This window comes from Sinocyclocheilus anshuiensis, unplaced genomic scaffold, assembly GCF_001515605.1.
Source record: "Sinocyclocheilus anshuiensis isolate Anshui unplaced genomic scaffold, SAMN03320099.WGS_v1.1 scaffold272, whole genome shotgun sequence".
In the NCBI taxonomy this organism is placed as follows: domain Eukaryota; kingdom Metazoa; phylum Chordata; class Actinopteri; order Cypriniformes; family Cyprinidae; genus Sinocyclocheilus; species Sinocyclocheilus anshuiensis.
The window spans coordinates 1,142,433-1,160,725 of NW_015554117.1; the positions used below are offsets into that span (position 1 = coordinate 1,142,433).

The 18,293-nt window shown below is 37.7% G+C and overlaps 4 protein-coding genes across 6 annotated transcripts in view; all 4 read left to right on the plus strand.

Annotated features, from left to right (window-relative positions):
* The first annotated feature begins 1,556 nt into the window (after positions 1-1,556).
* LOC107669883 (claudin-8-like) lies at positions 1,557-2,564 on the plus strand. Its single transcript, XM_016462313.1, has one exon. It carries the CDS (start codon positions 1,618-1,620, stop codon positions 2,497-2,499), a length of 882 nt encoding a protein of 293 aa, XP_016317799.1. The 5' UTR covers positions 1,557-1,617; the 3' UTR covers positions 2,500-2,564.
* A 2,279-nt stretch (positions 2,565-4,843) lies between these two features.
* LOC107669885 (claudin-8-like) lies at positions 4,844-5,822 on the plus strand. The gene has a single exon (XM_016462316.1). The coding sequence runs from the start codon at positions 4,860-4,862 to the stop codon at positions 5,670-5,672; it is 813 nt and encodes a 270-aa protein (XP_016317802.1). The 5' UTR covers positions 4,844-4,859; the 3' UTR covers positions 5,673-5,822.
* Positions 5,823-12,285: 6,463 nt separating this feature from the next.
* On the plus strand, positions 12,286-15,733 carry LOC107669862 (claudin-8-like). Its single transcript, XM_016462288.1, has 2 exons — positions 12,286-12,724; positions 15,516-15,733. The coding sequence occupies exons 1-2, from the start codon at positions 12,286-12,288 to the stop codon at positions 15,731-15,733; spliced, it is 657 nt and encodes a 218-aa protein (XP_016317774.1).
* LOC107669874 (glutamate receptor ionotropic, kainate 1-like) overlaps positions 15,430-18,293 on the plus strand; it is a 28,922-nt gene continuing 26,058 nt past the window's right edge. For 2 of the 3 annotated variants that reach the window (XM_016462298.1, XM_016462300.1), the window contains exon 1: positions 15,430-15,965. In XM_016462298.1, coding sequence (XP_016317784.1) covers positions 15,797-15,965 — 169 coding nt within the window. In that variant the 5' untranslated portion in view covers positions 15,430-15,796. The remainder of the gene's footprint in view (positions 15,966-18,293) is intronic. The other variant, XM_016462301.1, reaches the window with a different exon arrangement.

The following is an 18,293-nucleotide window of genomic DNA, read 5'->3' on the forward strand; positions in this document are numbered from 1 at the left end:
GTGTGTGTGTGTGTGTGTGCGTGTGAGTGTGTGAGTGTGAGTGTGTGTGTGTTTTGACACTAAGGCCTCTCAGGTTCCACCTCCATCATTTGTCAGGTTCTAGTTCAGTATCTTACCTGGAATCGCTGTGATACCTGTAACACACCTGACCTCTCACTGACATACAGGAGCTGAAGGAAACAGCAGTAGATCAGGGACTTCATGGGGAATTCAAGTTCAGGAACGTCTTGAGAAAACAAAAAAAACAAACGAGTTTCATTTGACAGTAACAATAGAAAAGGAAAATCACAAATATGGTCTATATTTAATATCTTGATAGTTTCTACTAGACAGCAGTGAAGTCCAATAGAAAGCAAATAAGACTCTTGCTTTTGTCTTTTGCTTTTCAGATTTGATCTCTCAGAGTTTCAGAAGATATCCGAACAATATCTCAAACTGTGCTTGGATTTGCCAAGATATGTGATCATGTCAGAGATCTCAATATGAACTTTGTCATTAAATTCTTCCAAGAGATGAAAAGTTAAATCATCTGAGCTGCTATCCACAGTCATTTTACATGTGACCTATTGTTTAATTTGTGTATGTTGTTTAATTTGAAGGAATTTTAAGAAAAACATGAGACAAAGCTAAAACTTAAATGAAATATTATTCAGAACGCAGCTATAAAAAAGCAATAAAATTGTATATGTTATGAAATGTTTCATTTTCTATATATTATATACACCCACAGTGCTGGACACCTTTTTAGTTTTATTGGGTTGGGTAAGTATGTATATTTACTTAATCTATATTTATATGTGTGTGTGTAGTTCACAAAGGCAACAACAATAATAATAATAAATTATTATTATTATTATTGTTTTATATTAAATAGTAGCTGTGTAGTGTATTTTTATAACTTGAGCAATAAACATGTGTATATGCATGTTATGAAATTTCAAAACTCATATTTTAACTAACTTTAATATTATTTTTTGTCTTTTGCAGTGTTCAGTACTTTTTTTTACTTTAAGTATTTTATAATATGTTAATTTTGTATATCTATTATTATTATTATTTGATAATGTGAGCAATACATTTGTACAGAAGCATGTTATGAAATTTCACCAAGTCATATTTGTGACTAACTTTTTTTTTTTTCTTACACTCACAGTGCTGAATACCTTTTTAGTTTGATTAAGTATACATTTTTATTTATTTATTTATTTTTATATTTTATTATTATTGTTGTTGTTTTTTGGTCTTGAAAAAGACCTTAAAAGCTACTGTTAATTAAATTTTAATTCAACATTCCCACAAGCTATTTCGTGCTTCCATTCTGTTCTGAAGAAGAGTATATTTATATTTAGAAGCCACCTAATGGTAGAATTCAAAAATGGCAGCCGTGGGCATGTTTGTTTTAACATTTCAAGAATCACCAGTTTCCTTCGAGCTGTTTATCAGATTGTCCAGGAGCAGGTGAACCAGTCTGATGACATAATATCATTACCATTTTTTCTTGTCTGTAAATACTTGTCATCTGGATCTTCCGTCTCATTTGAGAAACACCACAGTGAAGGAGAGCTGCGTTACATCTGTGTCTGATCCTTCGTCCTTTTGTCCTGGCACTCGACCATCATGTCTTACACGGCCGGGTCTTACATGGCCAAACCCTACGCGGACAAATCCTATGGGGGCAGCGTGTACACGGGATATCCGGATGAGAAATCTGCGAAAGACGTGTACGAGGAGCAGCTGAAGCGCGAGAAGAGAAAGAGACGGGAATCTATCTGCTGTGAGGTGGTTGCGCTGATCATCGGCTTCTTCGGACTGATCGGCGTCGCCTCCGTCACAGGCCTCCCGATGTGGAAGGTCACCGCGTTCATCGAGGAGAACATCATCGTGATGGAGACGCGTTGGGAGGGATTGTGGATGAACTGCTACCGGCAAGCCAACATCCGTATGCAGTGCAAAGTCTACGATTCTCTGCTGTTCCTTCCGGCCGACCTCCAGGCCGCCAGGGGTCTCATGTGCTCCTCCGTCGCTTTGACCACCTTCGCCTGCATCTTGTCGGCCGTAGGCATGCGCTGCACCCGTCTGGTAGACTCCCGTCCTAGAACCAAGCACATTGTTTTGGTGAGCGGAGGGTGTTTGTTTTTGGCTGGCTGCTTGACCACCATCATTCCTGTGTCGTGGACGGCTCATGTGATCATCCAGGACTTCTACAACCCGTTGTTAATCGATGCCCAACGTAGAGAGCTCGGAGAGGCGTTGTACATCGGATGGGTCACTTCAGCTATGCTCTTTAGTGCTGGGGTGATTCTGCTTTGTCGACATGCACCACGGACCCAGGACAAAGAAGACTTGGCTGCTGTTTTGTATCGGGCCAGATCGGCCCCATATAACTACTCCTACAGGCCTGGATATGGATACCAGCCTGCGTATGGATATCAGCCTGCGAATAACTATCAGCCAGCCTATTCTCCTGTCCAGTCAGTTTATAACCCTCCAAGATACTGAGGCACACAGTGAGTGCTGTGCTTTACCACTGATATAGAGACTCCAATAAAAAAGTTGAGTTGGGAGTGATCTGCATCAAGATTCAGAAGAAAGAAGGACTGATGGTGCCTCAGTTGATTATATGTGACTGTATATGTGAATATTAGTTTTTACATGCTTGATTTGAATGCATTTCCTCATTTCAAAAGACTTATTTGTTTTGGATATTTCCACGCAGCATTTAACTGTGGATCCGTGACTTAATGTTGGCTCTGTGATATGATTGTGTTTGTTTTCCACTTTGTCCATTTTTAAAGCACTGGTTTGACTTTAATTGTATTAAATAAATGTGTAAAAAGAACTGTGGCTGTACTAGCTCCTGGTCTGTAGTCTTAAAATAGTCCCTTCCTGGATTCGACAACATCATTTTGTTGTTTTTTAGCTCAGTGTCTGCGACACTGGTCGAACCAGTTGAGGTGGTTTTTCAGTGTATGGTTCTCTTCTGTTGCTCCACAACCTTAAAACGTCACACCCCTAATGCAAATTTACCAGCAGACATGAGCGACAATGACTGTGTGTTTGTGTGACCAAAAGAGATGTGTGTATATGTGATCTAAGATAATGTAAGATGTAACTGGAAAAACTGTCAATGCAGCAAAACAATATTAAGAACCAAATTCTCATCTCATCATGAAATTGAACTAAATACCAAAAGTTTATGGTTACTATGAGCCATCTTATAGAGAACAGAAAATTGATTTTTACACTGTCTGAAGAAAATGTGAGCAGTGCTTAATAGTACAAAGGTTGCTAGGTTGTTGCTATATAGTTGCTAAGACGTTTTGAGTGGTTTTTATCATGTTGCTATGTGCTTGCTAGGATGTTCTGCATAGGAACTGAATAGCAAGATGCTAAAAACTCAGCATTAAATGAAATAGCAAAAATACATATAGGTTGCTAAGATGCTGCTATGCAGATGCTAAGGTGTTCTGAGTGGTTGCTATGAAGTTGTTAAGACCCTAGAAACCTCATAGCAACATGTTAAAAGCCACTCTGAACACATTAGCAGCTGCATAGCAACACCCTAGCAATCACATAGTAACATTCTAAAAAAAAAAAAAAATAGAACCCCTTAACAGATGCAGAGCAACATTCTAAAAACTTATAAGAACCCTTTAGCAGCTGCAGAGCAACACCTTAGCAACCACATAGTAACATTCTAAAAAAAATTAGAACACCTTAGCAGATGCAGAGCAACATTCTAAAAACTAATCAGAACTTCTTATCAGTTGCATAGCAACCACACAGTAACATTCTATAAACCACTCACAACCCCTTAGCAGCTGCATAGCAACACCCTAGCAACCGCATAGTAACATTCTATAAACCACTCACGGCCCCTTAGCAGATGCATAGCAACCATACAGCAACATGCTAAAAGACACTCGGCATTAAATGGAACTACAAAAATGCTTTACTGTACAAAGGCTGCTAGGGTGTTGCTATGCAGCTGCTAAGGGGTTCTAAGTGGTTTATAGGATGTTACTATGCGGTTACTAGGGTGTTGCTATGTAGCTGCTAAGCGGTTCTGAGTAGTTTTTAGAATGTTGCTATGCAGCTGCCAAGGGATTGTGAGTGGTTTATAGAATGTTACTATGCGGTTGCTAGGGTGATGCTATGCAGCTTCTAAGAGGATCTGTGTGGTTTTTAGAATGTCACTGTGTGTCGGTTAAGGGGTTCTAAATGTTTTTTTAAGAGGTTATTGTGCAATTGCTTATGTTCTGAGTGGTACTTAGCATGTCGCTATGTGGTTGCTTTCTGTGGTTCCCATAGAAAACCACATAGCTACATGCAAACAACCACTCAGCATCAAACGGAATTGTAAAAAAATCACAAAATTCTGTTTGATGTCTCTAGCGGTGCAGAAATGACACGCTTTACCTTTAACTAAATGTAAAACATCAACGTTAAGCCATCAGCTGACTTCACAAATGTTCTTCTGAACATATCAGACAGCAATTTAATGAGCCGCAACACCAGTAGTGTTAAACATTGACAGCAGTCCAGAGTTGTGGTGTGTTTGCTTGTATCAGTAACCCCTTCAGCTGCATTTCCTCACTTAACAGGATCTCCGCCAGAAAACGAAGCCTGCTGAGCAAATATCAACACGGCTACGAGCTCCTCCTCCTCCCCCAGTAACACAAAACCAGACACAAACACTCGCAGGGGGGGTTTGATTTCATAGCAACCAGCCCTGGCCCTCCCTCTCCTGAGCAAGAGGGCGGAGGCTGGGAACAGGTGAACACCTATCAGCTCCCATTCCAGCGGGATGCAAAACCTCAAAGTCAAAACCAGTCCTCACTCTTCAGGCTTCTGGAATCATGGCAAATGGCGCCCTGGAGATCGTGGGAATGTGCGTGAGCCTGATCGGCCTCATCGGGGTGGCGGCCAGCACTGGGATGCCGATGTGGCGGGTGACGGCATTCATCGGGGAGAACATCATTGTGATGGAGACCCGGTACGAGGGCTTGTGGATGAACTGCTTCCGGCAGGCCAACATTCGGATGCAGTGTAAGGTGTACGACTCCTTGCTGGCACTGTCCCCGGACCTCCAGGCCGCCCGGGGGCTCATGTGCTGCTCCGTGGCGTTGACCGGGCTGGGTCTACTAATTTCCATCGCTGGGATGAAGTGCACGGCATGCATCCAAGGAAACGACCGCGCCAAGCGGATGGTTCTAATCATCGCTGGCTGCATGATCCTACTGGGCTGCTTCTGTTGCCTCATCCCTGTCTCCTGGACTGGACATGCCATCATCCAGGACTTCTACAACCCTTTGCTCATCGATGCCCAGCGTAGAGAACTCGGGGAGGCATTGTACATCGGTTGGGTGTCTTCTGCCTTCTTATTTGCTGGCGGGTGCATATTCACCTGCTGTGGCGGCTCCCTGGACAAGGGCCCAGATCCGAGGTACAAGTACACCAGGAACGCACCCTACGTGGCATATCAGCCGCAGCCCTTGGCCTACCACCCCCAGCCACACTCGGTGTACAGCCACCCGTCCGGGCCACCGTCGTTCATTGAGCAGTCATACCAACCATCCAGACAGCAGTCATTCATTCAACCTTCCAGACAGCAGTCATTCGTACAGCCGTCCCGACATCTATCCACCCGCAGCGCCGTGGCTTATCTCTGAAATCCAGCTGGATGTTTCACAGGCTTGTGTATTTGCGTTTGTGTGTGTGTGTGTTAGAGAGAGATGGTAAGGACGGACTTCTAACCAAAAGGTTTAAAAAATATTTGGAAAAAATGTGAATGTAAATTAGTTCTAAAAAAGTAGTAATTTCTACTTTTGCTTTTTAAATATCTAAATAGAAGCCGATGACAGATGCAAAGGACTGACTTCTAATCAAAGCTTTTTTTTTAAACGAGGGAAAAAGACTATTTGGAAACTATTTGGATTTAAATGTGACCCTTTTCATTCTTGGGAATGTTTTTGACAGAATTTTAATACCATTTGCACTTTTAAATGTCCAAGTAGGAGCAGATGAGAGATGGAAAGGACAGACTTCTAACCAGAGGTTTTACAAAAAGAACATTTGAACAGATGTAACAAATTTAGGCCTATATTTCATATTTTTTAACATTTAAATATATATGTTTTAATTTTTCATATATATTTTTTTTATTTAAATATTGTTTCTACTTTTTTTTTTTTTATCTAAGTAGGATAGGAGCAGGTGAGAGATTGATGAGTTTTTAAAAAATAAAAAACATTTGAAAATTTTGCAGCATTTCAACGGTTTTAAATGTAGCAGTTAGTCATACATTTCATTTCATTTTTTTTCCTCCCCCAGTTCATTCTTTGGAATGCTTTTAACAACATTTAAATGTTGTTTCTACTTTGGCTTTTTAAATATCTAAGTAGGAGCGGATATGAGATGGAAAGGACAGACTTCTAACCAAAGGTTTTTCAAAAAAGAAAAAAGAATATTTGAAAAACACTGTAATATTTAAACAGTTTTAAATGCAACAAAGTTCCACTACATTCCATTTTTTCCCCGTTTCATTTTTTGGAAGGTTTTTGACTACATTTAAATGCCGTTTCTACTTTTTTAAGTAGATATATTTTTTAATATGCAAGTAAGAGAACCTTGAGAACTGACTGAGATGAAAAATTGTTTTAAAGATTTTTGTTGTTGTTGTTTCATATGATTAATTGTAAAGTACAGTTCATACCTCAGGACATTGTAAAGTATGCTACTTGAGGTATTTTGTATTACTTGAAAGCCGTCTAAAATAGAAACTAGGGAAAAAGTGTTTAATATTCAGATATTATGTTTTTATGTAAATATCAAAGCACAAAACAATGATTTAAATCAATAAACAAGTGAAATATCCTTAATGATAAGATATTTGCTATTCCTCCTCAAATCTTTCTGCATTTACAGGTAGTTTTAAAAGACTGTTCTGGTTTCTGCTGTCTATTTGCACAGTAATAGTTCTCAGAAGAAATCTCTTCATCTCTATGCTTCAGAGGACGTGTTTTCTCAAAAAGTCATGAGGTCTGAGTTACAGGCAGGTGCTGAATTTGGTGGTTTAGTTCAGCTCAGTGCGATCAAGATCTTTATGCCCTGTGGCTTCAGATAAACAGAAAGCGGCAGTGAAACGTAAGACGCCTATTGTCTCTGACACACCCAGAGAATGAGTCACACAAGAGCTGCTTGTTAGTATAGTAGTGCTACAACAGCACTAATAAACGGATCAGAACTATCTGCTATTCAGCTGGGAAAAGAGAGAAATACACACCCACACATGAAAACGGAACAAGCTGCTTTAAAGTTTTTAACCGCATACTTTTAGACAGACTAAGGTGTGAGACTTTCACTGGGATCTATGTTATAATGTTTTTTTTTTTAAATCAGAAATATGACATACTGAATGTATAAAAATATTAGTGGAAGACCAGCAATAAAAAAAAATTGTTTAAATAAATGTTTGTCTTACACAGCAAGTGCAAAATTGGTGAACTTTGCTGTGAAGCATTTTAAGGAATCATAGCCAAATGTTTTTTAGTATTGTTTATACTATTATAGTACTCATTCATATTTTGAACTAGCTTTATTTTTATATTTTCAGTTTAAATTTTTTTAGTAATTTTATGTGCTTTTGTCATTTTTAAATTTTTTAATATTTCTATTTAGCTTACATTTATTTTTATTTCAGCTTTAGTTTTTAGTAATGTTAGTACTTCAGCTTCAACTCATATAATTTCAGTTAGTACAGTTCAGTTATTTCTAATAGCCATTTAAGTTTTTCATCTTATATTTATATTTTATTTCAGCTTTATTTCAATGAACAAAAAAATTATTTTTAATGGTTTTAGTTAACAATAACAATACTGTCATAGGCTTAAATGTAAACTAAATGTAGGCAGCAACTTGTCTGATGAGATTCTATTAGTGTCATCCTTCATGAAGAATGCAATCCCAGAATGCATTGTGCTCATTGAAGAAAAATAATAAATGCATTTACATTTGATTTAATACCAAACAATTTTGGTAAAACATAGTTGAGTAATTAAAAATGTCCTTTTTTAAGCAAATACAGAGTATATGCACGCTGGGGGGGTTTTATGATTAGGTTCTTGCATTATTAGCTTAGCGATATGCTAAGTGTAGAACACCTGTGTGCTGTTTCATTGATATTTCTGCGAAGCAAAAAGTTGCTGAGTGTTCTAAATCACTCACTTATGTGGTTCAATTTCAGTGAGGATGCTTCTTTTTTTATAAGTTAGCTGCCTGAGTTGGTAGTAAACAGCAAGGCAGCTCACTAGGTTTTAGAACAGAGGTAACATGCACTGTAGTGGTCTCAGTTCAGTTTGCTAATGCAAAATATGTGGGTCATCACCAGGCAGAAGTGACCCAGACTATATTACTGAAGTCATTGGTACAGCGTGTGCTTTGGATAAAATGTATGCATGATAAATGACAATAATGACAGTAAAAACAGAAAAAGCTTTAGCAGCAACCAAACATAGTTAACAAAACTGTAGGTTGCTGCGGTGACCGTGATTTCACCAAGTACAACATGTTCCTGGATCAACATCCTTGTTGATCCTGGAACAACATTCCAATTAACCAATCAGAATTGAGAGATAACTTTTCAGGAAATAGCCTATCTGTTTTAGACTTACGATCAGGGTTAGGTGCTTCTACACCCTTGTTAATCAGCTATCATTTCACACTGATTTTAGGAATAAATTATGGGTACACTGTTAAAAATTTCCTGTAGAAATTACAGTAACTTACTGGCAGCAGTTCGCCAGTAACTTACTGTAAATTAAACTTACAGTAAAAATACTGTATTCATATTTACAGTACCATTTAACTTGCTGTAAATGTATTTACAGTATGTGTACTGTACTTTTACCGTTTTTACTGTTAAATATACTGTAATTTTATGGTCTTTTCTCCAGTAACATATTGAAATACAAGAAAAATATATATATAATTTAACTGAAAATAAGCAATGACAACTGTATAACTTTAAATTTTTCAATTGTTCAATTGTAATCCTTGCAATAACATTTTAATATTTTCACAGATTCAGTTAAGACTCAAACAAAACATTGTTACAAACTATTATATACATTACATACTATTCTAACTATTATAGTTAGAAAAAATTCTTAAAATTTATCCTAAGCACAACATATTATGATAATAGTGAATAGTGACGATAGTGAATCTTCAAAAAGAACTCAAACTTTTGTTACACACCTGTACATTTATACACTTATATATGGGTAGCGCCAAGAGATTACTCCGCTGTACCATTAAAAGCTCAGTTTGTTGGCCAAAAATTTCATACAAGTTCACATAAAACCTCACCTGCTACCGACGTGGTCAAAACGAAGACAGAGACCTGTTTATGTTGGCAATTTGATGGTGAAACTTTCTACAAAAAAGGAAAGAAAAGAAAGAAAGATCTTTTTCGCACAGAAATTCTCTTCACTCTCAAGTTTTCCGCTCTCTACCAACGAACACCGCGAGGAAACTGCGCGTCGTGCAATGTCAGCGTTTTTTTATTATTTTGCTTTTAATTAAACCAACAAATAACCCCTAAAATTACACTGACATAAAACATGTAACAAAAAAGCTGGAATATTGTACATACATTTGCAGCTGCGAGGTGTGTGCGTTTTCCTTTTCTTCTTCTTCTTCTTCTTTCTCCAAGCAGAAAAAAAGCCGTCATTGGTCAGGTTTCGCGCTCATTTTTTTTTTACTGTATTTGGATTTACAGTAAATGAAAAATACTGTATTTTAATGGCGCCAAGAGGATATTTCCCATAATGCAACTTTAAAATACAGTAATGTACTGTATAACTGTTTTACCGTAAAGTACAGTTCATATTACAGTTAAATACTGTGTAATTTACAGAAATCGCTAACAGTGTAGGGTTAGGTTTAGGGGTAGGGATTGGGTTTAGTCTATATTTTTGGACAGTAATGTTGATCCAGGATCAGCAAAAGATGTTGATCCAGGAACATGTCTTATCCACTCTATTTTTAACGTAAGAGTGGACATGGCCATATTTGTAACTTAAATGTACAAAAACAGCCCGTATGCTGCTTGATATTGTAAACTGGTATTTCTTATCGTTTTAACTTATTATAATCACAAACTGATTTGCAGCGCAAAAAGTTTTATCGTTTACCGCAATGTTATTGTTCTGTATAGTGTAACCCCTCTCTCCCGGGTCCTCACTGCCACACCTCGTTCTCGCTCTGAGTAGGTCTCCAGCATGAGAGGCGGACGCACTGACAAGGAGGCTAAAGACTGCAGCCACTAGGGTCAGTCGCTAGTGCGTCTCTTGAGATCAGGGGAGTGAGGTTTACCTGCACAGCACCTACCGCTGGCCTCCGTTACAATAGCAGCTTGCACATTCACAAAAAAATAGCTTACTTCATTGCCAAATAAGGTGGATAAAGGAAACTCGTTTCAGCTTCCAAAGCACTAGTTGACAGCCCTGACAGAACTAACTTACCTGGAGCCAGATTGGCGCGGCAGCTCCTTCAATAGCAGCTCTTGAGATCAGGGGAGTGAGGTTTACCTGCACAGGACCAACCGCTGGCCTCCGTTACACTCACCCCCCTAAATCTCACTCCCATCCGGGTCACGGCACCAATGTAACCCCTCTCTCCCGGGTCCTCACTGCCACACCTCATTCTCACTCTAAGTGGGTCTCAAACCCAGGTCTCCAGCATGGGAGGCGGATGCACTAACAAGGAGGCAGTCACTAGTGCGTCTCTTGAGATCAGGGGAGTGAGGTTTACCTGCACAGCACCTACCGCTGGCCTCTGTTACAATAGCAGCTATAGCAGCTCGCACATTCACAAAAAAATAGCTTACTTCATTGCAAAATAAGGTGGATAAAGGAAACTCGTTTCAGCTTCCAAAGCACTAGTTGACAGCCCTGACAGAACTAACTTACCTGGAGCCAGATTGGCACGGCAGCTCCTTCTAGTGTTAAAGTATGAGAATGCTGTGACTCTTTCTTAGTCAAGGTCATCTGTTCATTTGAGTGTGTTTGTTTATGTGAGAAACCTTGTTATATGACCACTGGACAGTAAACACTCCATCAGCATCTCCACTTACCCTCATCATCCTCAACCAATCAGAAGACAGCTATGCCACTTTCCCATAACAAAGACAGTAAGTTTGTCATTATTCTTAAGTTGTAGAAGAAGAACATAAAATCACACTCTCTACACTGCTATGTGGACTGCCCTATTTAATCTGGGAACAACATTTACTACATTTAACACCTGTGTTTTGCTAACAGACTCCAGACCTCTGGATTTGGACACTAAATTGCTGCCCAACAGGATTATCTTTGTTCAGAACAGAGTGAGTGGATTCATTCATCTGCTGAGGATAGTTTGCTGTCATCTGAGGAGATGTTCATTCAGGGCATCACCTAAATAGAGTACAACAGAAATGAATAGAAGAACTAAACATTTGAACAGAATTGAGCATTTACATAATTTTATGAAAATGAAAGTGAGCCTGTTAAAGGAAAAGGTACATTCTGTTTAATAGGTCAGGAGGTCAAGGTTTGCTGTTTTTATTGGTGTAGATAGTGCAGATATACCCTGTTGGTAGATGCAATAACTACACCATCATGAGGCTGAAAGCATCTGTATCCATTCAAAAGTAGCCATACCAATCACAATCAACAACTAATATTGTGGAATAGTATTAAAATTTAAAATAACCATTTTCTATATGAATTATTGTAAAATGTAATTTATTCCTGTGATGCAAAGCTGAATTTTCAGCATCATTACTCTAGTCTTCTGTGTCACTTGATCTGTCAGAAATAATTCTAATATGCTGATTTTCTGCTCAAGAAACATTTCTGAATATTATCAGTTAAAAACAGTTGTGCTGCTTCATATTTGTGTGAATCATGATACATTTTCAAAGTTCTTTGATGAACAGAAAAATAAAAAACAGAAATATTTTGCAACATTATTAGTATTTACTGTAACTTTTGATCAATTTAATGCATCCATGCTGAATAAAAATGTTAATTTAACGTTAATTCATGTTAAAATGTAAAAGTGTAAAACTGCCTTAATGCTGTTTGCATTTAAAAGCATTTGTCTGGTGCTATTAAAAACTTGACGGATTAAATGCGAAAAGCATCCTGTGCCAAAGGCGATAAATTTCGAAACCAATTATGTTTGTTTCTCTACTTTTAGGAAAGCTAATAATATAGTCAAAAGCGTGTGAGGTCAATGATGGTTCAGGGCAAGTGTGAACTCATCGCCCTGTGTCTGAGCATCATCGGTCTGATCGGCGCGGTGGCTGTCAAAGTGACAGCATTTATCTGGGAGAACATCATCGTGATGGAGACGCACTGGGAGGGTCTTTGGATGACGTGCTTCAGACAGGCCAACATCCACATGCAGTGTAAAGTCTACGACTCTCTGCTGCGCCCTGGCGCTGTCTGGAGTCGGGCTGCTTGTTACTCTCTTGTGGGCCTCCGTTGCACCTTGTGTCTCACGGATCAACCACGGGCCAAAAGCCTCACTGCGATGGCCACAGGGGTGATGCAGATTTTAGCATCTGTTTGCGTAATCATCCCGGTCTCTTGGACGGCCCACACCATCATTAGAGACTTCTACAACCCTCTATTGATTGACGCTCAGCGTAGGGAACTAGGAGAGGCACTGTTGCGTTGGTCCAAAATCAGGCTCATTTTATGCTCGCCCACCAGCTAATAAACCCATTTTTAAACCGCTTCCAGACCTTTAATTCTATAAGACACCAGCCTTTGGTCCAGAGCAGCAGTCTTTCCATTCAACAGTCAACATTTCCTTCGCCGTCCGCTTTCAGCTAAGCCATTACGCCTTCTAATGGTCAACATTCACCCTACAGCATGCAACCGGTGGCCACAGGGTCTTTCAACGCAGTGATTTTCAACCTTTTTCATTCCAAAGCCCCCCATTGTCAAAGACAATATTTTCAATTAATATATAATTAATATTCTCTGCTCTTTTTCTTTTTTTCAGACAAATAAATAAAATAAAATAATTATAATTATATTATATAATAAAATAAAATAATTATAGATAATTTATATATATATATTCCATGATTCCAGAAGTTTCAATAATTCAGTGTTCAATAACTGGGTTTACTTCTTCTTCTTTTTTTTCAATTAATTTACATGACTTTTTAGTCATTTGTGATTGTTTAATAGATTTTTTACTTACAAATAGAAATTTCTTAGCAATCTCTACCCAATAAAATATTTTAGAACTTGACATATTCATTTAAAAAATGTCTTTTTTTTTAAAAAAGGTTTTATTAAATTCCAGTATACTTTTGCAGATCTAGAAATCACATTTTTAAAATGTTCCCTCATATCCAGGTTTTCCAGGAATTCTTTCATATTCAAGACTGACTGTGAGAACCCTGGTTCTTAAATAAAAATGGCAGATTAAAACGAAAGCTTACTTTGTTTTAAAGCTGTTGTAGTTTGTTTTTAGACCGTTTTGTCTTATTTTAAGCTATCTGTGCGCTGCTTGGAAGTCCTGGCCCCTTGGTTGAAAACCACCGCTTTAAGAGACATTAAGTTTAATTTTGAGTATTACACAAACTTTTTAAAAGAGAGACTAAGAGCAAGAATGTACAGTACAGTATTCAATGCATGCAACATATAAATCACAAATTAATTTATTAAAGTAGAAATTTTGCTTTTCATAGGGCTCTTAAAAGTGTGAAATGGATTTATATTTTTGCTTGTCTGCTTTCACCGTCACATATGAGAATAGAAGCTATTGAAGGTTTTGTAACTATCATGGTTTCATTTTCCTGCAGCTCCAGATTCTCCACTGTTTGTCCCATGAGCTAAAATGACAGCATGCAGTTGAAATACGGGGAATCCTGCACCGGATGAGCAGCTGCCCTTGAATGTGAATAGAGAGCTCCAGGTAAAATTGTTAATGGATGCCGAGCTGAAGTTGTGAACTCAGTGCTGCAGTTGTTTGTTATGCCAACTGCATTCAGCCCCCATAAACAACCTTTGCTTCACATTGGGGCATGTGGACAGCAAACACGGAATCAGTATATGGCACATCAGACTATATTTGCTAGGATAAAAGGATATTTGCTTGCAGTTAAGAAGCAGTGTGTTATTCTGTAAATAAACAGCTGTGAGTTTGTCCTGTGAGCTGAGAACATGACAATATTTGAAGAGATGTCGAGAATCTCCCATTATTCTCTGTTTTTGGCAATCAGAGGACTAAAATTATACTGCATCTTTATAAAAAATTTTTTTTTATTTCAATATGTGCAATAAAATTGTAATAAAATAATTTATTACAAATGTTTTCCAAGTCTTTGCTGTTTCTATCAAATGTGGCTTTGAGAGAGAAAATGTATTAAATAGGCCTAGAGAAGACCTGGGTTAGTTGTCACAAGGGTTAGTTCAGTTTTAACTCCAAAGTTCAATGGTTAGACTGATTTTTGTGTGTTTCATTGTTGTTTCTTTGTTTAATTTTCTTGCAAAGCTGTTATTGACTTTCAGAAATAATGTGACAACTTGCCCCGGCCTCCCCTAGTCATTATGATGATTAACCAGTAGATGGCCTTACAAGTGTAGCATATGGGGATTTAATCCGTTTTTTTTTTTTTTTTGACATTTTAAAAATTGTAAGCTGCATTGCAAATATTTTTTAGAGATTTTTCCCTTTGTTACACTATAAAGAGCCTCACAGCGACAACAAAATGTATTGCAATTCATAGTCACGTATGTTAGACACCATAGTGTAAAACAGGTTGTCAAACTCGATTCTTGGAGGGCCGGAGCCCTGCAGAGTTTAGATTCAACCCTAATTAAACACACCTGATCCACCTAATCAAGTCCTTCAGGCTTATATGAAAACTACATGGTATCTGTGTTGCAGCAGGGTTGGAACAAAAGTCTGGGCTCCGGCCCTCCAGGAATTGAGTTTGACACCCCTGGTGTAAAATATCCGGTAGAATCACATGATCTGGCTTTGTTGGGGCTGAACTCTTCTCTCTCTGAATGATCTGTGATTCAGATCCTGTCTCTGTAATCCCCCTGATGCCATATAAACCCATTGTCACAATGACCTAAAGGATGGGTAATAATCACCTCCTAAAGCAGATCCAGAGTTTTGAAAGCTCTCATGGACAGTTAAAACAGGAGCATTTTGATTTGAGTACAGAAAATTATGCTATTGATCTGACTTGTTGATATTTGTGGGGAAACATTTATGATAGGCAACTTCTCGAAGTAGATGTACTGACACGTACAAGATTAATTTTGAGAATGATTTAGATTAAAAGTAGGTCAAACTGCTGTTGAATAAGGTGTCTTCCCATTTGGTGAAATTACAGACAACGAGTGACAGATAAACGGGTATTTAATCCGCTGGCAGATGTGCGTTTCCATCAGAGCTCCGGCACAAGATTTAATCATTTCCTCGGTGTACCAAAGAGCAAAGACGTTGTCGAGGTCGACTGCTGCCAGATTTGAAGTTAATCTTCACAACGGATCCATGTTTGCGGATCAGAGAGTCGCCGGTGCCCTCAATTGAGCCCGTGCGCACGGACTGGGAGTCGCTCTCCGCGCGCTCGGACCCTGATCGGCACCGCTATGTCCTGAACGCGCCGCGGGAGGGATGCTCATTCACGGTGACTTATTCTGGAAAGTGATGCCCAGTTAGCACCTTTGGATGTGAGGATGGGTGACTCCCACCAGCACGAGTGAGTGGAAAGATGCTGCGCGGATGGAAATTATTCCTGTATGGATACAAAAAGAAGAAGGAGATGGATGTCGAATGTTCCTCCTGCAGGTGCAGCATGCTGAAGGGGACAGGTGTGAGCTTCATCCTGCTGTGTCTGATGGCAGAGGTCAGTCTCAGCGCGCAGCAGGTCTTGAGGATCGGTGAGTAGGAACTTAGGCTATAAAAACCTAAAACTGCTTTATGGGTATTGACGTTTCTGTAGCTACTATGAAAGTGTGTTTTTGTGTTTATTTTGCCTTGTGACTCCAAAACGTATTTGGACCCTTAAAAACTTCTGAATGTCATTGCGTTAGATAGCAAACAAATGAAATTTGTTCAATTTTAATTCTGTGTTGCTAGTGCATGTGTTTAGCCTGGAATACTCACTTCTATGCATGAAATGTGTTATTGTGGTCTTTTTATCCGCATACAAATGTATTTTTACATACTTTAGTCACTAAAAAGTGTCCGAATTTCATTTGGATTCGATAAAAAACATTAAACAAAGTGGGCTTTATTTTAATGAAATAGCTCAAACAGAATATTTTACAAAAAGAAGTGCACTGTAAAATGATTTTTCATTGTTGCAAATAAAACAAAGATTATTGGAGTATATGTTTTGCAAGAAAATACTAATTCAGTCTTTCTACTTAAACGTTTCCACTAATTTCACATTTAATTAAATGTGTTATTGTTGTTTCTAGCAGTATACTATATATATATATAGCAGTTTGTGAGTGAAAATGTAAAAATGTAGATATTTTTTTCAGTATAGTTTTGATAAAATAATGGATATAATGACTCCCGTGTGAATTTTGAGGAGAACTGACCTGATACATCCACTAACAATCATCAAAACAGCAGCTGATTGAAAATAATTGAACAACACTGATGAAGATTCTGCTTAATTTTTTGCAATTTGATATTTTCATGCAATTTGATATTTTCTTATCAAATGCAATGGCATCCAGACATTTGGTACCATTTAAGTTTATTTTTCTTGACAAAACTTTAAAGCCTTAAGTGATTTTGGTGCCTTTTGGTTAACTTTTGGATTGCATATGGTTTTTCTTATTAGAACATGATTTTAACTATATTTTATTTCAAATTGCATGTGATTGACACTGGTGAGTGGTGAACTCTTGTTGGATAGTAAACTATTTACTTGGAATTGAATGCAGCAGAATTAGAATAAGTTGAGTCTTATTATCACATTGGCCCACAATTTGAACTTGGCCACCAATCCATAACAGAATATCATTCATAAGTTCTCAACCATTAGTTGAGTCATTTGTGTTTGTATGTCTTTAAAAATGGTTTTGCATGAGGTAACATTGATGTCCATTCCATCTAATCCTGATGTCTTTTGTGAGAGAGAGAGAGAGAGAGAGAGAGAGAGAGAGAGAAAGGATGGACAGTTATGCTGAAATGCGGAGGTTAAACTTCTGTTAACAGTTTCTTATGATTTGTTGCTGCGTTTATTGACTAGTGACCATGTGGTTTCTGATTTAATGTAGTCCAGTTATGAATGTAACGAGTTTGGTGATGCATAACTAATGTAAAGATTGTGTGATATTGTTCACAACGTAGTTTGGGTGTTAATTGTGAAGTCATGTTATTTAACCAGGTAAACAACTATTGAGATTTATGGAGTGATTAGTATCAGAGAGGGTTAATAATTTTCTTTGGGGTCTTTTCATAATGTTCTTTGTGTGTTTAATCCGCCTGTATAATTTCTCCTGGTTTGAGGTTGAATCTAATCTTTGTTTCTCTGCAAACTTTAATCTGCTCCATACGGCTGGTGTTTCAATTAGTCCTCTCAGCTTTTGCTGGGTTAGAAACCCAGTAGCTGGGTGATACTGGAAAATCGTCCCTGTTAAGCATGTTAAACGAGCTGGGCTCATCTGCTTTCTGCTCAGAGACCCTCAGAGTGAGGACTGACGCCCGGCATCCAGAAAAACCCTTCACAACACTGTGAGGATGCATGAGGTTTAGCAGTTTGATAGAGTATTAACAGTTTGATTATGAGATGCTATCTACGTTTTATGGTGGATTGTATGACTTAAAAGGTTTTACATTTTATTTAAACAGACTAGTTTTAGAAACTAGAAAAGAATCTCATGAAATATGTCGAGGTCGCATTTCACCTCAAAACCATAACACTCAAAATCAAATTCTCATTGTTTTCAATAATAATTCTCATTAGATTCTCTTTTTGTAATGCAGTAATTGCTGTTAAACAGCATTAATTTTGTATTGTAAATAATTCCTTATTTTGTTGATTTAAAATTGTTTTATATTTTAATTGTTTTATATTAAAATATTTTATTTTATTTATATACATTCAAAAATATATATTTTTAATTGTTTTATAATAATAATTTATAATTTATATATGCACATATTATACATACATAATATTATATACATTAATAAAAATATAATACATTTGTGTATATAGTATATATATATATATTATTATATGTACA